General features: G+C 32.4%; 3 protein-coding genes across 6 annotated transcripts; 2 read left to right on the top strand and 1 right to left on the bottom strand.

The window, feature by feature from the left end:
- The first annotated feature begins 199 nt into the window (after positions 1-199).
- Positions 200-3,765, top strand: LOC124819956 (uncharacterized). 2 transcript variants are annotated; one of them, XM_047291570.2, is made up of 6 exons: positions 200-373; positions 763-866; positions 2,043-2,120; positions 2,231-2,302; positions 2,415-2,515; positions 2,678-3,765. In XM_047291570.2, exons 1-6 carry the CDS (start codon positions 350-352, stop codon positions 3,256-3,258), a joined length of 960 nt encoding a protein of 319 aa, XP_047147526.1. In that variant the 5' UTR covers positions 200-349; the 3' UTR covers positions 3,259-3,765. The 2 variants fall into 2 exon arrangements, with proteins under 2 accessions (XP_047147526.1, XP_087951840.1); XM_088095714.1 differs by having other exon boundaries at positions 218-373; positions 2,048-2,120.
- A 1,088-nt stretch (positions 3,766-4,853) lies between these two features.
- On the bottom strand, positions 4,854-19,432 carry LOC124829880 (protein PELOTA 1-like). 2 transcript variants are annotated; one of them, XM_088097748.1, is made up of 20 exons: positions 19,144-19,432; positions 18,997-19,053; positions 18,817-18,902; positions 17,256-17,303; positions 10,182-10,386; positions 10,019-10,101; positions 9,843-9,921; positions 9,697-9,771; positions 9,556-9,612; positions 9,261-9,306; positions 8,810-8,885; positions 8,488-8,563; positions 8,367-8,399; positions 7,747-7,815; positions 7,485-7,591; positions 7,107-7,179; positions 6,951-6,989; positions 6,072-6,166; positions 5,584-5,690; positions 4,854-5,312 (listed from the first exon to the last, which is right to left on the bottom strand). In XM_088097748.1, the coding sequence occupies exons 5-20, from the start codon at positions 10,230-10,232 to the stop codon at positions 5,239-5,241; spliced, it is 1,140 nt and encodes a 379-aa protein (XP_087953874.1). In that variant the 5' UTR covers positions 10,233-10,386; positions 17,256-17,303; positions 18,817-18,902; positions 18,997-19,053; positions 19,144-19,432; the 3' UTR covers positions 4,854-5,238. The 2 variants fall into 2 exon arrangements, with proteins under 2 accessions (XP_087953874.1, XP_087953875.1); XM_088097749.1 differs by having other exon boundaries at positions 18,817-19,053.
- Positions 11,604-14,119, top strand: LOC148194569 (uncharacterized). 2 transcript variants are annotated; one of them, XM_088097746.1, is made up of 4 exons: positions 11,605-11,940; positions 12,148-13,358; positions 13,454-13,572; positions 13,705-14,119. In XM_088097746.1, the coding sequence occupies exons 2-4, from the start codon at positions 12,149-12,151 to the stop codon at positions 13,933-13,935; spliced, it is 1,560 nt and encodes a 519-aa protein (XP_087953872.1). In that variant the 5' UTR covers positions 11,605-11,940; position 12,148; the 3' UTR covers positions 13,936-14,119. The 2 variants fall into 2 exon arrangements, with proteins under 2 accessions (XP_087953873.1, XP_087953872.1); XM_088097747.1 differs by having other exon boundaries at positions 11,604-13,358.
- Positions 19,433-20,795: the final 1,363 nt, after the last annotated feature.

Genomic DNA, 20,795 nt, shown 5'->3' with positions numbered 1-20,795 from the left:
TGAAAAATATTCACAGGAAAATATAATGAAAAGACAATTTAAATACAATAGAAAAATTAGAAAACAATATTTTTACTGTTTTAAACTATAGTACTAATTAGTTGTACATTAGAAAAATTATCATGTTAAAAACAATATTTTATGTTTTCTCAGAAAACTATTTTTACTGTTTTAAACTATAGCAGGAGGAATGAAAAACTAAAAGATAAAAAAAAAAAGTGCTCGTAAAAGAAAAAGGAAGGCAGCAACTTCCATCCATTGAACTAATCTGAAGCTGAAGTGAAGAGTAGGATATTGTAATTGGGAACCCTAAACCCTAGAACCTTTGACTTTCCTCAATTCCTTCAACATGAGTATGACCCAATTCGCCATGGTATGTTTCTAAGTTTCTCTCTGTAAAGATATAATGGATGATACTCAATGAATTTCAATTTTGAACTGTCATGCGCTATCCTTTTTACGGTTATTATGTTGGTAAGGTCGTAGCAATTTGCATTGAAGTTAGAAATTTCTGAACCTTAGGATATGTTTTATGACAAAGGTTGTTCCTCTTTCTTTCCCAATGTTAATTGAGGGGTTTTTTAAGGACAATTTCTGCTTTGTTTGGTTTCAGTATAATATATGCATATCTGATGATTTTGCTTGGCCTTTGTGTTATTTGAACGGGCATGGCGCTAAGTAGCGTCTCTTAAGAAGGACTTACATTGCTGTGTTTAAAATTTTAATTGAGTCTTAGTACTGACTGATGCTTTTGTATATCAGGTTGAGGAGTTAGCTTTTCTTGTCAAGGACAATCTTGCTTGTAAACATCTAGTTCTCACAATGGAAGAAGTCTTGGTTAACTTTCTTCAGGATGATCACACTAGGTAACATTTATTCTATAATTTGAGTGGTGTTTAACTTGAGTATTAGTCCCAGGTATAGTTAAATTCATGTTTTACCTGTCTTAAGGATGGTTCAAAGACAAATTTGAAGACTCAGTGGATCCCTTCAAATTGTTTCAACGGAAGGGCCAGGGAATGATTCTAAACAATTTTATGTTTTTCTTCATGTTTCTCGTGTGTATGTACTTATGGCCCCTAAAAGAAGAAAGCAATGTGTGTTAGAAATGAGAGAATGCATTGTTGCAGTTAGTGTTATTAAAATTGGAGAAGCACTGTTGCATCACAGATTTCATGGAAAACGCAATCACAACACTGTTGTATTGTGGAGCTTGCTGAAAACATCATCAAGGTCGTGTTTATGGCTGCATGTTGTGTCATAGATATTGTGTTGTGGGTTGGTGTAATCTGTGGAGTTGGCCAGGTTTTCAGCTTTTTCTGAAAGCTGGAGTCCATGGAGGCAGAGTGGATCTGGTTCTGCAAGGGATGTTAAGAGCTCTATGTGCTTGAGTTTGAAGAAAATGAAATCAAAGGGGGCTGGGTTTGGTTTGCGTTAATCATAGGAGAAGGCTATCCTGATTCTTAAATTGACTCACAATACTTTAGTAATCTTACATGCAACGTATCACGGACCATTTAAAACGCTTCCATATTTCTTCACATGGCCTCTTCTTTATCCTATTTAGTGTTTATTCACTTGGCCATTTTGAGTCTTAGATTAAACCCAATATCCCCCCTCGAGGAATTTCTCTCTGAAGATTAGACAAGACTGTTTCAGTCTCTCTCAAGATTTATTTGCATGTAGCATAATACTTTATAATATGCCACTTTATATTTGTGTGTGTGTATTATATTTCAACCACTGCGCCTTTTGCTGTTTGTATGCAGTGCTATCTGCTATTTGATACAGTGCATTTCAAGTTTTCTTGCAATATTAATAGTCTTAAGGTCTTAATGTATGTTGATTAATATGTAAAGGGGATTTTGTAGAACAGCTTTAAAGCTTTGTCAGTCATTTATGGCATGTGACCATGGCTAGTTTTTGTGGCATTTAAACATATGCATGGTGTGCTAAATAGTTGTTTTACAATGAAGTTTTTCTTTCGCTGGTAGACTGGATTATCTAATATGCTTCTTAATATCTGTTTTTATTGACTATAGTTCAGATGGGATCTTGGAATTGGAGCCAATGAACTCTTACAACCGTCTTCTCTTGCATCGCCTTGCTGAGATATTTGGGTATTTTTCTCCTGAATTTTAGTTTAGTGGATTTCAAAATTCCTTTCTGGTTTCATTTTGAATCTGTGTCTATTTTTCTTTTCATTTGATAGCTTTATAATTGTTGCCAGGTTTGCACATGAATCTGTTGGTGAAGGAGATGACCGTCATTTGATTCTGGAGAGATGTCCAGATACGTCCATGTAAATGAACTTCCTTTTGTTTCTCTCTTGCTATTCTTATTTCAGGCAAAATTTGTATTACTTTATTTTATGGCTTCTTTTTGTGAAATAAACTCCGTTGGATGGATTCCAGACCTCCAATCCTTGTTAGTGATATCCTATGGAAGTATGATGACGAACCTCAATCTTTGGTTACTTCCCACCAGATATTAAGGAGAAGCGAAGCCTCTTCAGGTAATGAATGCTGCTGATTCTTACATCAGCAGCTACCGTAGCACATCATATACACTATTAACCTACCTGTAGAATCTACCATTATCAGTAAGTTGGATTTTTTCTATGATGTGGGTTCCTGTTCGGGTTAGGTAGCGTTAATCTGTGTGATGCATATTTCAGTCTCGCAGACAAACAAAACATCCTTTTCAAAGTCATTGGAGGAGAGGAAAGCAGCTTATTTAGTTGCTCGTGAGAGAATTTTCTCTATGAAGTTGGAAGAGGTAAAAGAGCCTGGTGAACAAAAGCCTCGGAGTGTGCCTGTGGTTGCCCGCAGAATGATTGCTCATGCACTGGGTCAAAGAATTCATACAAAGAATCAGAGTGGCTTGGCTAATGACAGTATAAATGATGGAGGCCTCAAAGATGAATTGAATGTTCAAGATAAGAACAGTGAAGTGTCCAATCTCACGAAAGATTCTGAAGAGATTTTATGCCTAAGAAGGAATCCAAACAACAGAATAAGAAACAGTAGCAGTTCTAATGCATCCTCACATAATAAAAGGAATGATCAAACACCAGTTCACGAAGAGTTGCCTCTGTTCCCTCAAGATACAACACAAGGGCAAACTGTAAATAAAGACTACATGAAAAAGGAGCACTTGGGAGCTGCAAAGAGAATGTTTGCACATGCTTTAGGAGTGCAATCTGGGAAGGATGGTTCAGTTCCTAGAAATAGAAGTGGAGAAATAAAGAAGAATTAAGCTGAGAAGGTTGTGGTATATTTAGAACAGAATGATATTCTGTTGCCCCAAATGGACCTCTTAGGTGCTCCCCCGGTTTCAAATTTCAATCACAGTCACGAAGATGAGTAATGAGCTTTCTTTACTCAGGAGATACATGCAAATGACTATCGTAGTATTATGTTGGTTGCTTAGCTCTTCTGTGACTGCTGCTGGAGTAACAACTTCCCTAGCAGCCAAGTCAAAGGGCATCATGAAAGCACTATCCAGAATCAAGTGTAACCTCTTTTGGTTATGTTCGAAGATGAATGAACAGGCTATGGTGTTTTGGCTCGTCAGCTATATGTTGTTAGACATGCAGTTCTAGTTTCATACTATGTTTAGTTTGTTCTGTCAATGTGATGGTTTTCATTATGGCTGTTCCCAGGGCCAGCAGGGTGCAATGCTTGATTTCACCTATCATGGAGGGTCTTTATTATGTATATATTAAAAATTAAAATCGTAAATTTAATCTGTCATGCTTAGAAATTCCAAATTTCTTCCTCGTTACCCTACCCTTATATACGGTGTCAATTGTGTCATTCACTTGGTGGCTGTTTGATTTTAGAAAATATTTTCAATTTTTTTCAGAAGTTTTTATAAAATACAAAGAAGTTTATAGCAGTAGAGCAGCTTTCAGGGAAGTTCACGGGACTACTTTCAAACCCTAAGTTAGTAGTTTTCTTCAAAAAATATAATTTATTTAATATTTAAAGTGACATTGGAAACTTATTTTGGATCATTTAATTAACTCAAGTTATTACTATTTGTTTCAGCTAATGTAAGTACATATAAATATTTCGACTTAAGAGTACAGTTTATATAAACTATTTGGGAATAACTATATGGCTAATTTTAGGCAAACGCATTTGGTTTCAAATTTTGCCAGGCCTCAGTTTAATACGTTAAGGTTTAAGAATAATATTGTTGATATAAACAATATAATAAATTTTATAAAAATATTTTAGAAATATTATACTACGTCTTAATTCTTTTACACAAAGTGTTATAAAACATCGAAATACCAATTCCTTTTCTAAATTTATCCATTATTTTCAGAATATTATTAATAACACAAGCAATTGTTGCTATCATTGAACTTTTATTTTTAAACTGAAGTCAAAATTCGATTTGGAACTAATTATGTCTCGGGACAAACTAATTAAAAAAGTTATCTTAGCCTTAAGATATGATTATTAGATAATAACAAAATTTCATAATAGAATAAGCTTAATACAATTTTTGCCTTAAATCCTAGATTAGATATGGTCCTTATAAGAACACTATATATAAAAAATTAAGCCAGTAAGATTTTCTACTTTACAGCTATTGATGGTCGACTTAAATTACAAGTAATTTTATAAATGAAATAGGATTGCCTCGAATAACAGACTAACGACCCAAGAACTTTAACTCATACATATTTGCTGTGACTGAATGAATGTACTTTTAAATATTAATTTTCAAAAATACACAAACAGGATTTTAAAAAAAAATTATAAACATTCATTTCCAAAAACAATATATTAGCCAACTATTAGTCTATTATTTTAGACAGTTGCACGCTTGCCACAATCTCCAGAAAAACTCGGTTCTCCTAAACCAATTTGCTCACTCCATAGCTTTTAGCATTTGAACATCAACAATTATCCCCTTTAGCTAGGGATTACAGGACTGTTTACAATCATAATTACTCAACAGATTCATATACATGATGGGAAATTGGAAAGTATCAATTTTCAATACAAAGACCAATGAGCAAAGGAATTCACCCAAAAATATGGAACACTGGGTGATAAATGACTTGCAACTATTAATTGGCATTGTAGTTTATAGTACAAATTCCTCGTTCAATTATCCAGAAATCCGCAAGGAGTACTCAGGGACTGATGCAACACCAGTCCAGTATAATAAAACAGAGGAGCCATGGCCAACACTAACATGCTTGACCAACATTATCCATCACATCTCAATGTCTTCAAGATCTGGGAGAGGAAACCGAAGAATTGCAGCAATGCCACTTATCTGGGCTAGTTCTGTCCAGTAATATAAAGTTGACATATTCAATTTCAAACAGACAGGAAATTAGAACATAAAATGTTTGTTCAGAAATTTCATTTATTTCCGTGAAGCAGCTCTAAATAACAAAAGGGGGAAGAAAAAAAGGCATAACGTTTTAGTTTATATATTGTGATCTTACTACTTTTACCTTCTTTTTCAATAATTGTTCACCATTCTCAGTCAATGAATTTCTAGGATCAATAATATCCCAAAAAGTTAAAGAATAATGAAATTAGTAAAACTTACGCTCTCCAGAGACATGCATGGATGAAAATACATGGACAGATCCTCCTGAATCCTTAACAGAGTTGACCAAGTTAACAAACTTTTGTCTTGTTGATATGTCTGAATTCCTATAACCAAAAGCAAATAGTGAAGACACAACTCCATGGCAACATCAAACAGAGAATTTTCAGGATTAAATTCCAAATCCCAAGTTAACAAATAGGATGCGAAAGCAAATGCAAAGATAAAGCTAAGTGATAATGCTATACGGGCTCAAAAATAAAAACCAAAATATCTTTCTTTAAAACAAAACCTGAAGTAAAAGGTAGTTTGCAAAGAAGTTTGATCTAAACCAGTTTCAAAGATGAACAAAGAGATACATAAGATACACGGTTAAAATAAAACAAACAAAAAGAAAAAAGACGCAGGAAGCCAAAGTATGAATCTGATAGATCAATCCGGCATGTTGTCTTTCATTTAAGAATATTTTGCGATTATATCATGCAAACCTGAAAAGATCATCTGTGATGAGAAGAGTTTGTACAGCTAGGCGTTCATTGGCAACCTCAACATGTTTCATTCCATAACATGCGCGTGATGGATCCTGTTCCACATCAAATACATATTCAATCAGGATTTCCTATATTTCTGAAAATGCAAAATTTAGGTAAGCTGTTTCTACAGCTTTGAAGAGACAATAATCCAAGGGAGAAACATGAGTACTCCTTTTATGCTAAGGTGATACTTCCTTTAGATTTTTTATTCTCACTCTAAACCAGATTTTTAATGCTTTTTGTGCACAAGAATAAGAAAAAAAAAATGTACTTTTGTAGAACAGACAAAAAAATAATGGTTTCCCATGATAAATCCTCTGGAACATGATTTTTTTAGCTTACCCAGCATCCACCCAGTTACATTGGTAACTCTCGATTGGGTTCAACAAATACTAAACATCATTACGTAAGAAGTATAATAAGGAGAAAGTATTAGCACAATATAATTGAGATAACTTTTACTTTCGATAAAAGTATGATGTTATTTGAATTTTAAACACCTAATAAAAATCTTAGAATGAAAAACAGAAAGCAAATTTGATGGAAGATATGCTTCTCATGCAATTCAATAAAGTAAACATCTAACTACAAGTCATTATTAGATCAATTTATCATGCAACTGTATAAAAGATCAATACTTCTCTTTTAGGTATATGACTATGAGCAAATAGAAGTTAACCAAAGACCTTATTGATCCACCTAAACTTAGTGTCTTTAACTTCATCATAATTTTTAAGTTGAACTAATTCTGAAAGCAATTAAAAAATAAGGATATGGCATTCTAATCATAAAAATAGGCAAGGTTAACAAATGCATCTGAAAAGAAAACCTGACATTTGAAAGCATGTTGAAGAAATCCTTCATAACTCGAACCTGAAAAACAAAGAAATCAAAGCTTAACCCACACTCAATATAAAATAAGTAAACATAATACGGAATTTTTTCAGCAGTGCCAAAGAGAAAAGTAAAAGATACGGGCTTTGATGGTACCTCTTGTGCTGCTTTAGTATCTTTTATCAAATTCATGACATTTGGAGCATCCAAAACCTCCCTTAAACTATGCCTACAGATAATAAATAATTAGGCTAAAGAGATAAGATAAAGAAAATACAGCAGTGCCCACAAGCAATTGAACTTAAAAGTTAATCCTTAAAATAAGAGTCAGTTACTCTATGTTTGCAGCCATATTTTTTAGTCAATACGCATAAGAATATTACACAGAAGAAAGATTAAGCAAGTCAAGCCACAGTTAATTGATCAGCAAGCACAACAATCTTCACATGTTCATGTTAATTCTAATTACCTTATGAAGCTTTTGTAGCATACTAAAAAAGTAGGAAAATATGCAAATAAAGAAAGCAACCATACTTGTATCCTGAAGTTGTATGCACAAGAATGATGCGTGATTTGTTTTCAATAATAGGTCGCAACTGTCTTCGTTCTGCCTCCAAAAATAAGTGACGATGAAACTGATCCTGAAACAGAAACAGAATTTCAAAATCCTGTCTTCACTTAAGCAAGCAAAAACCACTAAAGATGATTTTATACTATTAATAATAATACATGCAAACACACAATCAAATTTGTAAATATTCACCACGAATAAAGCAAACAGGAAATAATTGCTCACCTTTGTAAATCCTGGACTTGCAATTACAGCACAGCGAACCACGTTGAAATCGATATGTTTCAAGAAAGCCTAAACAGATTCGTAGAATTCCAGTATATTTGTCAATGCCCCTTTTACACTTTTTGTTGAATGTAAAATATATATGATTAAATATAAGAAAGAAATACAAGGGCAAAAGATCATGATAATATCCTCTTAACCAAGAGTAAAGAAACATATAAAATACATTATTCATACAATAAGGAGATATTTGATAACTGGCATTCTCATTCTCATCCAGGCATCTAATATTATCCAACAAGATGCCCATATTTGGTGCATGGGTATGATATTATTACCGTGAGTATCTCATTGCTCGGGGAAAGGAAGTGGCTATAAGTCAACTAATGAAGAACACCAATTCAAAACTAGCTACACATATATAACATAACAAGAATCAGGTGATATAGCTTTGAGGGGTGTTTGAATTTGCATTATAGCATTAGCTTTAATTTCAGAAACACCTTAATTGAAAAAAAAAATTATAAATCATAGTAAATCCATTTCAATTTTTTTAATATGGAATATGTATCACTAATGAGAATAAATGCTAAAGATAAGAAATTTAAGTCCTTATTTACCTGCATAACATTCTCGAAGAACTTATCCAAAGCCTACAAAAGGGAGAGATGATTTAGAATTGTATCACTCAAGTTATATAATTCATTCACTGACGTCTTACAATAGGGTGACAGATCTTACTTTCTCATAACCAGCAATTGCAGGCCCATGCTTGCGTGGAATAGATGTTTCTATCCGTGATCGAGTAACAGTCATACTGTTTTATTGGATTAATACGATGAATCATTTCATTGTAATGACACAATTACATGGAAAACATAAACTAGAGTATCAACAAGAAGCAGAACGTGTATTTAATTTCCAGGGTTTGTGGTTACCCACAGAAATCAAAACAAAAATAACAGTGACCAAGTTTAATATGAGTGCTGAGCAAATTATCTTATGGATAAAATGCTATTATAAGTAATACATATAAATGAAACCTAGTAAATTTATAGCCAACCTTCTACCAACAAGGAGGATATGAGCTAATCCTTCCTGCATCAACACCACTGCTAGATCAGCACTTGCACCAGGATCTACAAAATATGCATGGGATTTTCATTCACAGTTTTGATTACTAAGATTTACGCCAACAGTCAGACAACAAATGACCACATGAGGATTGTTAACCCTTTGTTTGCTTGAAAAACATGACTGGTTCTATATGATAATTTATTTCATTCTTTCCACCATTTTTCTAAAACAACTATTTAAAGGTGTGCAGGAGATTTAAGACATCTCATAAAGTAGAAATTCAACAATTTTATCAAGTGAAAATAGGTAAAGTAATATCTTCATTCTTCAAATGAGAATATTTTGTAATTTCCACGCAAACAGACTACGCCACTAAAATTTCCATAATTATAAATATCTATAAAAGAACTGAGACATTCATATAATTTGATACGTACCAGAGGCCTGCTGTAGCACCTCCAAAGCCAAAGAATCCCAAACATCCTACAAGAGGCAGAATATAATATTCAGTAATTGTGATTCAAAAAGGTACCAGTGGGCTGCGAACTATATCACAATGTGATTTACATAAAGATTCCTCACCACTCATTTCTTAGGTTACATTTTCTATTCTAACCATAATGGCACAGTGATAGATACAAGCAAAAGGCCTGGCTTATATGCATATGAAGCACGAGTTTAACATTGCGAAATGATTTGTAACAAGAAGCACAATGATTCAAGAGAAAATACCTTTCTGACCACAAACGGTCGCTGCAGTTCAAGTTCTAGAGTATGGAAAGCTCCTATCTGCAACGAGTTACAAAGATGAAAACTTAAGTTCGGCAGTAACAATTTGGAGAAGAAATCTGGATGACAGTCGCAGTTCACTACCTTGACATGTTCATTCTCTAAAATGTTCTTTCCACGAACACGGAGAATAGAACCTTCTTTGTCATAATCAGCAACCTAGTATAAAACAAAATCAAGATAACACAACCTGAAAAACCGAACAGAAATCCTACTGATAGCACAAATACCTCTTCGACTTTAATTTCCAGTTTGAGCTTAACGCGCTCTGCATCTCGACCGCCATGAGCGGCCTCTCTAACAACCTTCCTATTAAAGTTACAACAAGCAAGAAAACGAAAGAAATATGAAAATTGAAAAACAGATTATGCGATCAAAGAAAGCAAGAATTGAGAGAAAATAGCACCTAACAGTAACGGCCATGACAGAGTCTCCGGGAGCAATCAAGTTATACGCAAACCACAGATCATCGGAATCCACCGCCACCATCTGCATAGTGCACAGAATAAACGTGAAGAAGAAATTTCATGGAACCAAGGAAACTGAAGTGTGGAGAATAGGAATTGAACCTTAACGCTACCAGGTCCATTAGGAACGATGTCTCTGCGAACGATCCTCATGGCTGTGGATACCACCGGCGCTAAACACCACACTTTCTACCTTTTCTCTCTCTCCTTGAAACCACGGTTGAAAGCGCACGTCCCCACTCACTGTCACCAAACAATGGCTCGGGCTGTTACTTCTAGCCCCGCTGTAATTACTGCCTTCACCTCCCTATTCCATTAAAATCCTTAGCTTTGATACGAAATTTTTCAATTTTTTTGAAACAAAAATTAAATATTGTATATTTGAATTGCTTTTATTTTAAATTATTTATTCTTTGAAATATTAACAATTCAAATTTATTAAATTTTAATTTTCTTAAATAAAATGTTTCAAATATTACCAAATATAAAAATACAAAATACAAAAATTATTATGATAACCTTGCAAACAAAATTGGAGACTTCGCAAAAACAAATATGGTTGACCTTTACGTAAAACTTATCTTACTAGCATTGATAAACTTTGACGAACATTAACTTAAAAAATACTCATAGATTAGTTAGTCTTTCACTAAATAAGTTAGTATTTTGTTAATATTCATTATAATAAAAAAACTTATTTCTTATTTTTTTTTTCTTTCATTAATTCAAATAATTTTATAAATTTTTACTTCCCCTTTTTATTTAATTTTCCAAAACTCAATCCAAAAATAAAAATAAATGAAATATATAGAAGATTGAGCCATAAATACGACTAAGATAAAATAAATAAACGGTAAAACTTTTTATGAAAAGAAAAGAAAACGTTATGACATTAGTTTGGAAAATAGTTTTATATTATTATCTAAATATAAATTATTATATAATAAATTTGTTTAATTTTCAATAACTTTTTAAAAATTATATATATCATTTATAATTGTTTCGACATGGGAATTGAGATTAAGGTCTAATATCTATGTGATAGCTATGGTCTCCTAATTCATAGTAGTCATTTGTTTTACAGTGTCAGGAGGTGTTTTCATGTTAAAAACAATTTAATTATTAAATAAGTATCAAATACAATCACTTATTTTTTTTACCTTATATATATTTATAGATTTATATTTATAGATTTGATTAAAAATAACCTAATTAGAACACAGTAATTACATTTTATTTTAAATTGTTTATCATTAGAATTAATCTCCTTGAAAACCCGTTCTGTGTGTGACTCGACAACTATACAAAATAATTATATAAAACTTGTTTTACACTATTGGCATGGTTAAACTCATAAACTATCTAATAGCATAATCAAATTGAAAGCACGTGAAAAATAGTTCAATATTATAATACTTAGATGAATAATTGCATGATTAATACATAAATAAGATATTACACTAATGATAATATGATATTGGAATAATGATAAAATGAAATATATTTATATTTATTTTTCACATATTATAATAATAAAATAGTTATAAAATAGTAAATTTTTTACTTTAAAAAAATTAGTAAAAAGTAAAGAAAATAATTTCAACGTATCATTTCTATATAATATTGAATGTTACATGCAAAATAAAACCGAGGTGGCACTCTCCTTAGCCTACATTTGTCAACTGAACCCTCTCTTTATAGCACGTGTCATCAACAACTATATTGTAATAATGAATCAGACACACACTTGTCATTTTGCCCAACATGCTGCTGAGAATCAGAACGAAGATGAAAAACACAGTAGGATGTTAGCCTTTAGAGGTTAGGGATTTCAAGCTTGTTTATCTTACAATCTGTTCAGGTACAACTCTGATCCACATTCTTCTATTATCTTCCCTCTCTTCCTGGACTGCATCGTTCTCTTACCGTTTTCACTCTATTCACTTGCTAATTAGTAATGTTGATGTAAGGCGTATAGACATGCATAGAGAAAACCTCTTTAATCTCTAGACATATCACAAGTTTTTGTTTCAACTTTCAATAGCATTAGTTGGTGTATATATTATAGGATGGAATTTGAAGAAGCGGAAGATGAAGAGTGGGATACTAGAAAATACTCGTCCAAAAGTAATGCTGCAAATGGTTGCATGATGAGGTGGCTGCTCAAAAGGGGAGTCTGTGTTGGAAAGAAGATCTTAGTGGCTGGTTTCATAGCTTCAGCTGCTCCTGTGCTTGTTCCACCTCTTGCGGTGGCTTCTGTTATTGTCATTGCTCTTTCTATGCCTTATGCAGTTTTCTTGGCTAGCCATGTATGCACTCAGAATTTAATGAGTAAATTGCTCCCTAGGCCTACTCTCCAGGATCCCCCATTGCTTAAAAGGATATGTTTTAAGCAGGGTGGTTGTGATGATATGCAGATATATAGAGAGGAACAAGCCCTTGTAGATGAAGCAAAGAGAGACATTGAAATCGATGGTTTTGGTATGAAGAATGGAGAAAATGTGACAGTGGGGAGTGAGTGTGGTCCACGAGAAGAAGATGCCACTGATGGAATTGAGGAAAACTCACCAGGAGAAAATAATGGAGTGCAAGTGCAACCATTTAGTGAGGACTATGAAGAATTTAAGACTTTTGAGGTTAAAACTTTGTTTTTACATGAATCCCAGGATCAGCCCATGGAGGGTGATATAGAGGAAGCAGAGTTACAAAGAGAAACAAAGGGACTGTTAGAAAAAATTAGAGATGAGGGTAGAACTGATAAGACTAGGGAGAGAGGAGAATATGCAGAAGGAATATGTAGAGGGGCAGATGAAAGGGGTAAAAGAATTGGTTCTGTTGAAGATATGGAAGAATCATTGGCAGAAGAAGCTAGTACCATTGGGGAAACTGGAGAAGACTTGAGAAAGGAAGAAGATCCAAATCTACGGGAGGAGATGCTTCATTCAAGAAATGATGAAAATATGGATACCATGTTAGAAGGAAAAGAATTTGACACTACAAATGATTCAAGGAAGTCATTGGCTGAACCTTCTGAAATACTGATTCCAGGTGAACCAATTGAAGCTTCACCAATAGAAGCGATGGTTTATAACATTCAAATGGATGAGAACTCTTCTCAGGACTCAGAAAATCAAGAATCTCAGATGCATGAATTAAATGAAAGGATGTACTTGGAAGATGCAGAAGCTAGAGAAATTGCTAATGAAAGTGCACATGATTTGTTTGATGGAAAACAGATAGACCCTGATGAGAAGACATACACAATTGATTTGCATGAAGGTATGGACCATAGAATACGTCTGCCATTTTACAGTGTCTAGAGGACTAACTTTTGTTTTGAGCCCTGATATCTGAATTAATTTGTATGGTTGCAGAATCTTCAATTATTGGCAGATGCACAGATTCTATGGAAGTTCTTGTTTCCTCTGTAGAACAAGAGTCTTGGCCATCTGAATGCTCCTCTGAAGAAAACATTATCTCTTCTTCTGAAGAGGTCAATGCCTAATTAATTGCATTCTATGTGGAAATGATTCACTTAGTGTATGATTAAACTTGTATACATAAACTAAAAGTTTTATTGCAACATATTTGATTATTATGGGAGTGTTTACTGAAGCTTTTGCAGGTAGTATTGGGTGATGAGAAGATGTGGAAAGAGATTAATGTGATAAGGAAGATAGTAGGATATGAAGGTAGAAAGGAAGCATCATGTGCCGATGAATTGAAGGCTCTTTACATCTTCACTGGAGTTGAGCCTCCAACATCTCTCAATGAGAACTCCATCCACCCCTTAGAAATCAAGGAGAAACTCCAATTTCTTATGTCCATCCTTGGAATTAAGCCCAACATGACTTAGAATGTAACACATTTGTGTTTTGTTTTCTGCATATTTCAGTCAATTTAAACAAGTTCCTTAAAATGAAGGATATTTTTTAGGATTCCCTAGGTAAACTTATTATACAATGTCTTAATCTTAATTGTTTCCATGTTTAGGGTCCTACATAATTTTTAACATCATTTTATAGATTTTTTATTATGAAGTAAGAGTCACAGTTTCTAATATCAATTTATAATTTTTTATTTAGCTCCTTTAATTATAAGTTCCTTTTTAAATTAAAAAAATTATAAGTTTTTTTTTTAAATTAAAATATTATAATTTTTTTATTCAAATCTAAATAAATTTTATTGTAAAATGATGTTAAACTCTAAAGACGATTCAAAGTAAAAAAAAAATATATCATACCTTAATCCAAAAACAAACAAGTATAAAAAACAAAGAAATAAAATTTTTAATATTTAATTTTTTATTAGTTGTCCATCTATAATATTAGAGTTTTGAATAGATAAATCTATGATATAATATTTTTTCTTTTGAAACATTTTTCTATCTCATATACAATATAATAAAAAAATGGTTAACTAATAATATTGAAACACAAGATAATAAATAATTAAATTAATGTGAACCGAGAAAATTAACCTGTATAAAAAAATTATATTTTTTTTAAACCCAACCCAGCTCAAACCCGTGGTGGATCGAGTTGGCTTGCGAGTGACAACCTATTTTGACAACACTATAAATGAGCTACTAAGTCAACCCGTTTAACCCACCAACCTGTGGTGGGTCGGACTCGATTCAAACTTTTTCACCTTGCTAATAAGTGAGTCGGGTTGGGTTGGCTTACTAAGTAATCAACCCGTAGTGAGCCGTGGTAGGCCGGACTGGGTCGAGCCGGATTACCCGTTTTGACAGCTCTGTGTTTAATAGAAAAAGTTAGAGTGTGATGCTCCCTGAACCACCCCATCTTCTTTCTACACCTTCTCATTTTTTTTTAAATTCCAAATTTACACTTTTTACTTTTACCAATTTTACTTTTTATTTTTTAAAACAAAAGATGAGATAAAAAGATGAAATTTATATAAATTAGGTCGTCATTTTTTTTTTTTGTCTTTTGAATATATTAAATCAGTGTAGTTATCCTTTTTCTAACGTTGTAATGAAATTTCAGTGTAAAATTTAATATTAGATTTTTTTTTCATGGATGTTTTTTATGTATTAAAAAATCCAATAGAAAATTTTGCGAGTATATAAAAATTTGTTTGGTATTAAATTTTTATGGTAATAATATAAAATAGAGGTTTTTAACATTTGAGAATATTAGTTTTGGATTAGCCATTAAAATCGAAAGATAAAAAAAAGGTGCTAATAATTTATAAAGTAGATTTTCTATTTTAATAATTCAATTTTGATAAATAAGTAAATATATTTTTTGTGATTGTTGAAGATTTTTTTTCTATTTTTTTCTACTATTTAAAGTGAATTAAAATCAAAGAACAACGTTATTATTTTTTAAATATTCATATTTTTTTTTCTTTTTCTAATACAAAGAGAACTATATTAGATATTTATAGAATATTCTTAAATATTTTTTTAGACCAGTTTACTTAATTCATGACTTGATTAAAAGGTTTGTTGATTCGAAATTGCGTTATGGGTAAATGTAATTAATGAGAAATTTATTTTTAAATTATGTTACCCTATTTTTTTTATCTCAAATAATTTATTGATGAATGTCAATGAATTGTATTTTTTAAATTAGTTTTTTCCTCAAAAATGGAAATTTACAAAAATATTTTATAAATATATGTATAAAAAAAACGAACATACTACATTTATTGTTCTAAACATGTGTAAGAAAACGTACCCTTCCCTCTTTGCTGTTAACGTGTTTATGTAGTATCATTTCCAATTTGAATTGCATTTGGTTGCTTATTTTACTTGCATCTTATTTTATTCCATAAGCTTTTTACTTCTACACGGCTGTACTCAATGTTTGTTGTGATGGAAGAGTAGAATATTTATTTAATTGCTTTTAGGAAGAGATAAGTTCTTGGTTTTGTTAGAAGAAAGTGTGATATGATGACAGAAAAGTGGTCACGGCATTTTGCAATGAAAAACACATCATTCTTTAAAATTCAGAAAAAGTTTGTCTAGAAGTGTGACTTATGCCATGATGAATAAAAAAATGAAGGTGGAAGCTAGATGGGAATAGGTGTGACGGTTTTGGGGAGAGAAAAGGAGTGTATTTTAACTCTTTGTGGAAGTTAACGTGCAGCATGTTAGAGATTACTTTGTTTTCTTCTTTTAGTGGATGTAATTGTCATAGCTTGTTGATTTGATGGGAGAATGGAAGATGGAAGCAAAAGTCGTGTAGATGTGACATTGGTTTTGTACTACAATTGAATATTTAATTTGGGTTCATGCTGAGAATGAATTGGAGGTGCATGTTTGACCATAGTAGGTGAAGTGGTATGCATGGTTACGTGTTGGAGGTGCCACTGGTGGAAGCAAAGAGAGCTCTTATATGAATTAAGATTGGGTGGAAGGGTGTCACCGAGAAGAGTTGCTGCTGTCACGTCTTGGGGAGCAGCTGCACGCATACGGAAAGTTGGAGAGGAAAGGAGAAGCATTGAGTTATTTTCTTGGAGAATGAAGGATTGGTGTTACGTTTTGGGAGCAACACATAGCATGCGTAGAAGTGAGGCATTCAGAAGTAGGGTGACTAAATCAAAGACCACTAAAAGACAAAATGAGGATAAGATGCATATCTTGTTCATCACAAAGGGAAGCCACCCACATGTACCATAGCAGCCACCACGCCACACCTCAACACGCCTCTCTTTTCCACCTTTCCTTTCAAATCTATATATATATATATATATATATATATATATATATATATATATATATATATATATATATATATATATATATATATATTCCTTTTTCTACTTATCATCCCTTATAATATCACTCTCACTCTGTATATCACTCTGTAATATTAGTATGATCATTATTATTACATTAGTTAATTTAATTTCTTTTGATAAGTAATACATCTTTTAATTAAAAGTTTTTATAATATGGAATATGTATACAGAATCGTATATCAATTTAAAACAGAACATCAAACTACAAATTAACTAAAATAGAAACAACACATGTTAAAACTAACATACTTTACTACATCCATAACCACATTTCAGTACTTTACTACATCCATAACCAAATTTCAGTGACTAACGAGAATGACACAATGCAATTGAACATCAAACAATCACAAGGCTAATTTACCTCCCCACACTAAATACAAATAAAAGGTTAGAACCACTTACTTGGGTTTTGATGTCACTGTTTGACCAGAAAATGGGGAAACTTTTTACCTGATGATTTCAAGTCACAACATGCATTGTATCAATTAAAAAAACTAGTTTTATAGTACAAGGACAACATAAAGGTACATGGACAAAAAAAGAGGGGCATTAACTTTGTAACATATCTACTACTGTACTAAAATGCATATGTAATTATTTTACTGAGTAACCAATGACTTCATTGCTTCATGTATTGTCCTCTGCCTAGACTAATCATATTGTTAAATAAATGAATATTATTGCAATATATGTTGGATGCTAATTAAGTCATAACCAAGTCCTTAAATCCAAACAGTTGGAATTTGTTGATGTGGAGTTATCACAACTTCCAAAGGGTTCACACTTGCCATAAAATTCACATTTATTTTGATCCACCTCAAGTTCCAGAAACTTGGTTCTTTTAAAAATAAAACTCTACCAATTTTAATGTGCCATATGGGGTTACGGTAAGGATTCCAAACATTGCAGGTTTTTCAAAGTTGTATGTTAGATATGCATTTCCATTATCATTAGGCTCAAAACGCCACCCATATATGTCAATTTCCCTACACACACATTAGACCACCCTTAAGTTTGAAAACTCTAAAAGCTGGAACAAAATGAATGAAATTAACTGACAAATTTCTCCTTTTGCTAGAATTTATCATTGTTCCATCTTTAATCAGCGTAAGAGCACCACTTTGAGAGCATTGATCAGTTCCAAAGTCAGGAAACTGAAGTTAACATTTGTTTTGACTCATTAAACATGGTTCATTGAGTTTTAGCCAACTATCTTGTTTCTTTGGTATGGTTGTTGATTTCACAGGCATGGTTGTTCTTTTATGACAGCAAGAGGGAGACAGCTAAGATGTTTGAAGACAAAAGTAGATTTTGGGATGGAATTGGTTGGTGTGCAACAATTATTGTTTTTGTGACAGTGTTAAAAAAACACAGTGTGTTCAAAGAGCTTTAGCAAATAAACTAGGAGTGTAGAAAAAGGTATTTTTTGCATTAGGAGGCAAAATCTGCTTCATGATCCTCCCAATTTTGGCTATTGTCAATAAATGGTCTTGTTCCTTAATGCCACTATGTTTAGGATTGGAGGAACTGCCTCCAACATATTCCACCATCTTTGGAAGGGGGTAAGGAAGGATTAGAAGAACTACCTCCAACATTGTTCTCTGTTTTCAGATTAGAGGAACTACCTAGCCAGCTGCATGTTGCAACTATTATTGAACTTATTGCAAATATATATGTACTCTTTGTTATGCCCTTCCCGTGCCATATTATGCCCCATATATAGTTATATATACATTTCAAATGGAAACAACTTCAAACCAGGAAACAACTTCAAACCATGTTACCACTTTTTTGAAAAAATAGGATCCACTAACATGATTGTCAAAACCATGATGACTAATATCTGAAAGCAATAAAAGCACCCAAAACGAAGCAAACCATTTTCAGTGACTAGTTTTGGTCAAGACCCATTTTCAATAACAGCCAATAAAAAGAAACCAAAATATAAGCAATTCAAACTTACCAAATGTAGAAGGCAATAGCAGCTCGATCTTATCTCTTCCACTTCGAAGAAACCAACCTAGGGTTTCCAAATTCGCGATTTCAAACCTCGAAAAAACAACGACCAAAAATAGGACAATGTAACAACACCCAGAGAAAAGATAACTCAAACAAACCTCAAATCTAAACGATTCAAACTTACCAGGAGCAAAACGCAACTACAACTCCAGCTTATCTCTACCACTTCGAAGAAACCAACCTAGGGTTTCCAAAGTCACAATTTCAAACCTCCAAACAACAAAAAGAGAAAACGAAATCAAAAATAATCCTCAAAGCTTCGATTACTCACCGTGTTCGACAAATGAAATCTGAATCCACACAAATCGCGAGTGGTGACGTGGAGTGCGGGTTTCACTGAACCAGAGGCTCGCTGCCGGCGAGGTGGACTGACAGCGGAGAAGAGAGTGCAGTGAAGAAGTGGACTGAAGGTTCGAGAAGAGGGAGAAGAGGGAGAAGAGGGAGAAGAGGGAGAAGTGGACTGAAGGTTCGAGGAGAGGTTCGAGAAGAGGGAGAAGATGTGTTTTTTTCGAGAGTGATAGAGGGGGAAAATTTTGGAGCTTTCAGTTTAATTTTTATTTGTTTTTTTTTCTAAAATCAGCTTATACACAGATATTAGATACGAACTATCCCTACAAAGCTTCAAGTTTAAAGGCGCCAACGTCGGCAATTATATACGGATCCTCCGTATATAAATATTTTTATTATTATATACGGATTTATCCGTATATAATGGATTTCCCAATATCCGTATATAAGATCCGTATATAATATGTTTATTACATACCGATCTAATCTGTATATAATGATTCGCGGGTAACTAGCTATTTTCTTGTAGTGTCCACTCTCACTAGTTTTTTTTTACTATTGGTTTTAATTATAATTTCATCTCTATTTATTAGACTCAGTTAAATATGACTTATTTGTCTACCTTTCAACTTTTGACTTTTTAGGTTAGAAGAAAATTTGTTGAAAATGTTCAACCCTAATTTACAATATGCTCTATATGATTATGTTTGCAAATTAGGAATGTTGGTACATCTAAATGGAAAATAACTAAAGATAAAAAAACAAAATGTACGTTTATATTTTACAACTTATGTGCTAACATTAATTATTTGTACAAAAAATTAATAATTAGGATAAAACTGATCGTATTTCTCCCTTGGATGAGGCAGTTTAAAAGGTAAGGTGTGCTTTAGAAAAAGCTAACAATTAAAAATCCATGATAAAATTAAATATTTAAAAAATTATATAATTAATTATAATTTTATTCATTAACTTTATAACAAATGATTATAAGTTCATTTTATCACGAAAATCAAATCTCAATCGACTCGCACCTTACGTTACTTAGTAGCAAATACACAGAAATAAAAATTATAAAACAAATACATTATAAACCTTGAAGTTAATTTTTCTATTATACATTGAGTGAATATGAAAAATAAAAACATTTGACATTTTTTTTAAATATCCATAAAATGAACCTTGGTTTTCAATTTTATGGTAAAATATTAATTCTTTTATTGTCTCATATCACCTAAATACATTCCTAGTATGTATACTGCTGACTTACTCAGGAAATACTGATGTGTCTGTCAAATGATTTTATGTTTTTGGCTTTGGAATCAAACTCCAATTAATTTAAGAACCTTAAAATGGTAATAGATGATGATTATATTAAATATTTGAACTCAAATTAAATTAATAACCTGAAGATGGTAATAGATGATTGTTTTACTACTTTTCTTTTTCATTTCCTTTTTTATCTGTATACCTGCATTTAACAAAAGAAAGTGACCACACTACATTAATTTATTTATCTATTTTATTTTCATCACTTTCCTTAATAGTTTAACATGTTCATGTTGTTTCTTATATAAGATTGACATCAAAGAATATGAGTAAAAGAACTATATATCATTTTTCGTACACAAGGTC

The sequence above is a fragment of the Vigna umbellata genome, chromosome 8, assembly GCF_029865625.1.
Source record: "Vigna umbellata cultivar VRB3 chromosome 8, Vumbellata_1.0, whole genome shotgun sequence".
Classification (NCBI taxonomy): domain Eukaryota; kingdom Viridiplantae; phylum Streptophyta; class Magnoliopsida; order Fabales; family Fabaceae; genus Vigna; species Vigna umbellata.
Note: the sequence above shows the minus strand (reverse complement) of the source record. Positions and strands in the feature narration are given on the sequence as shown.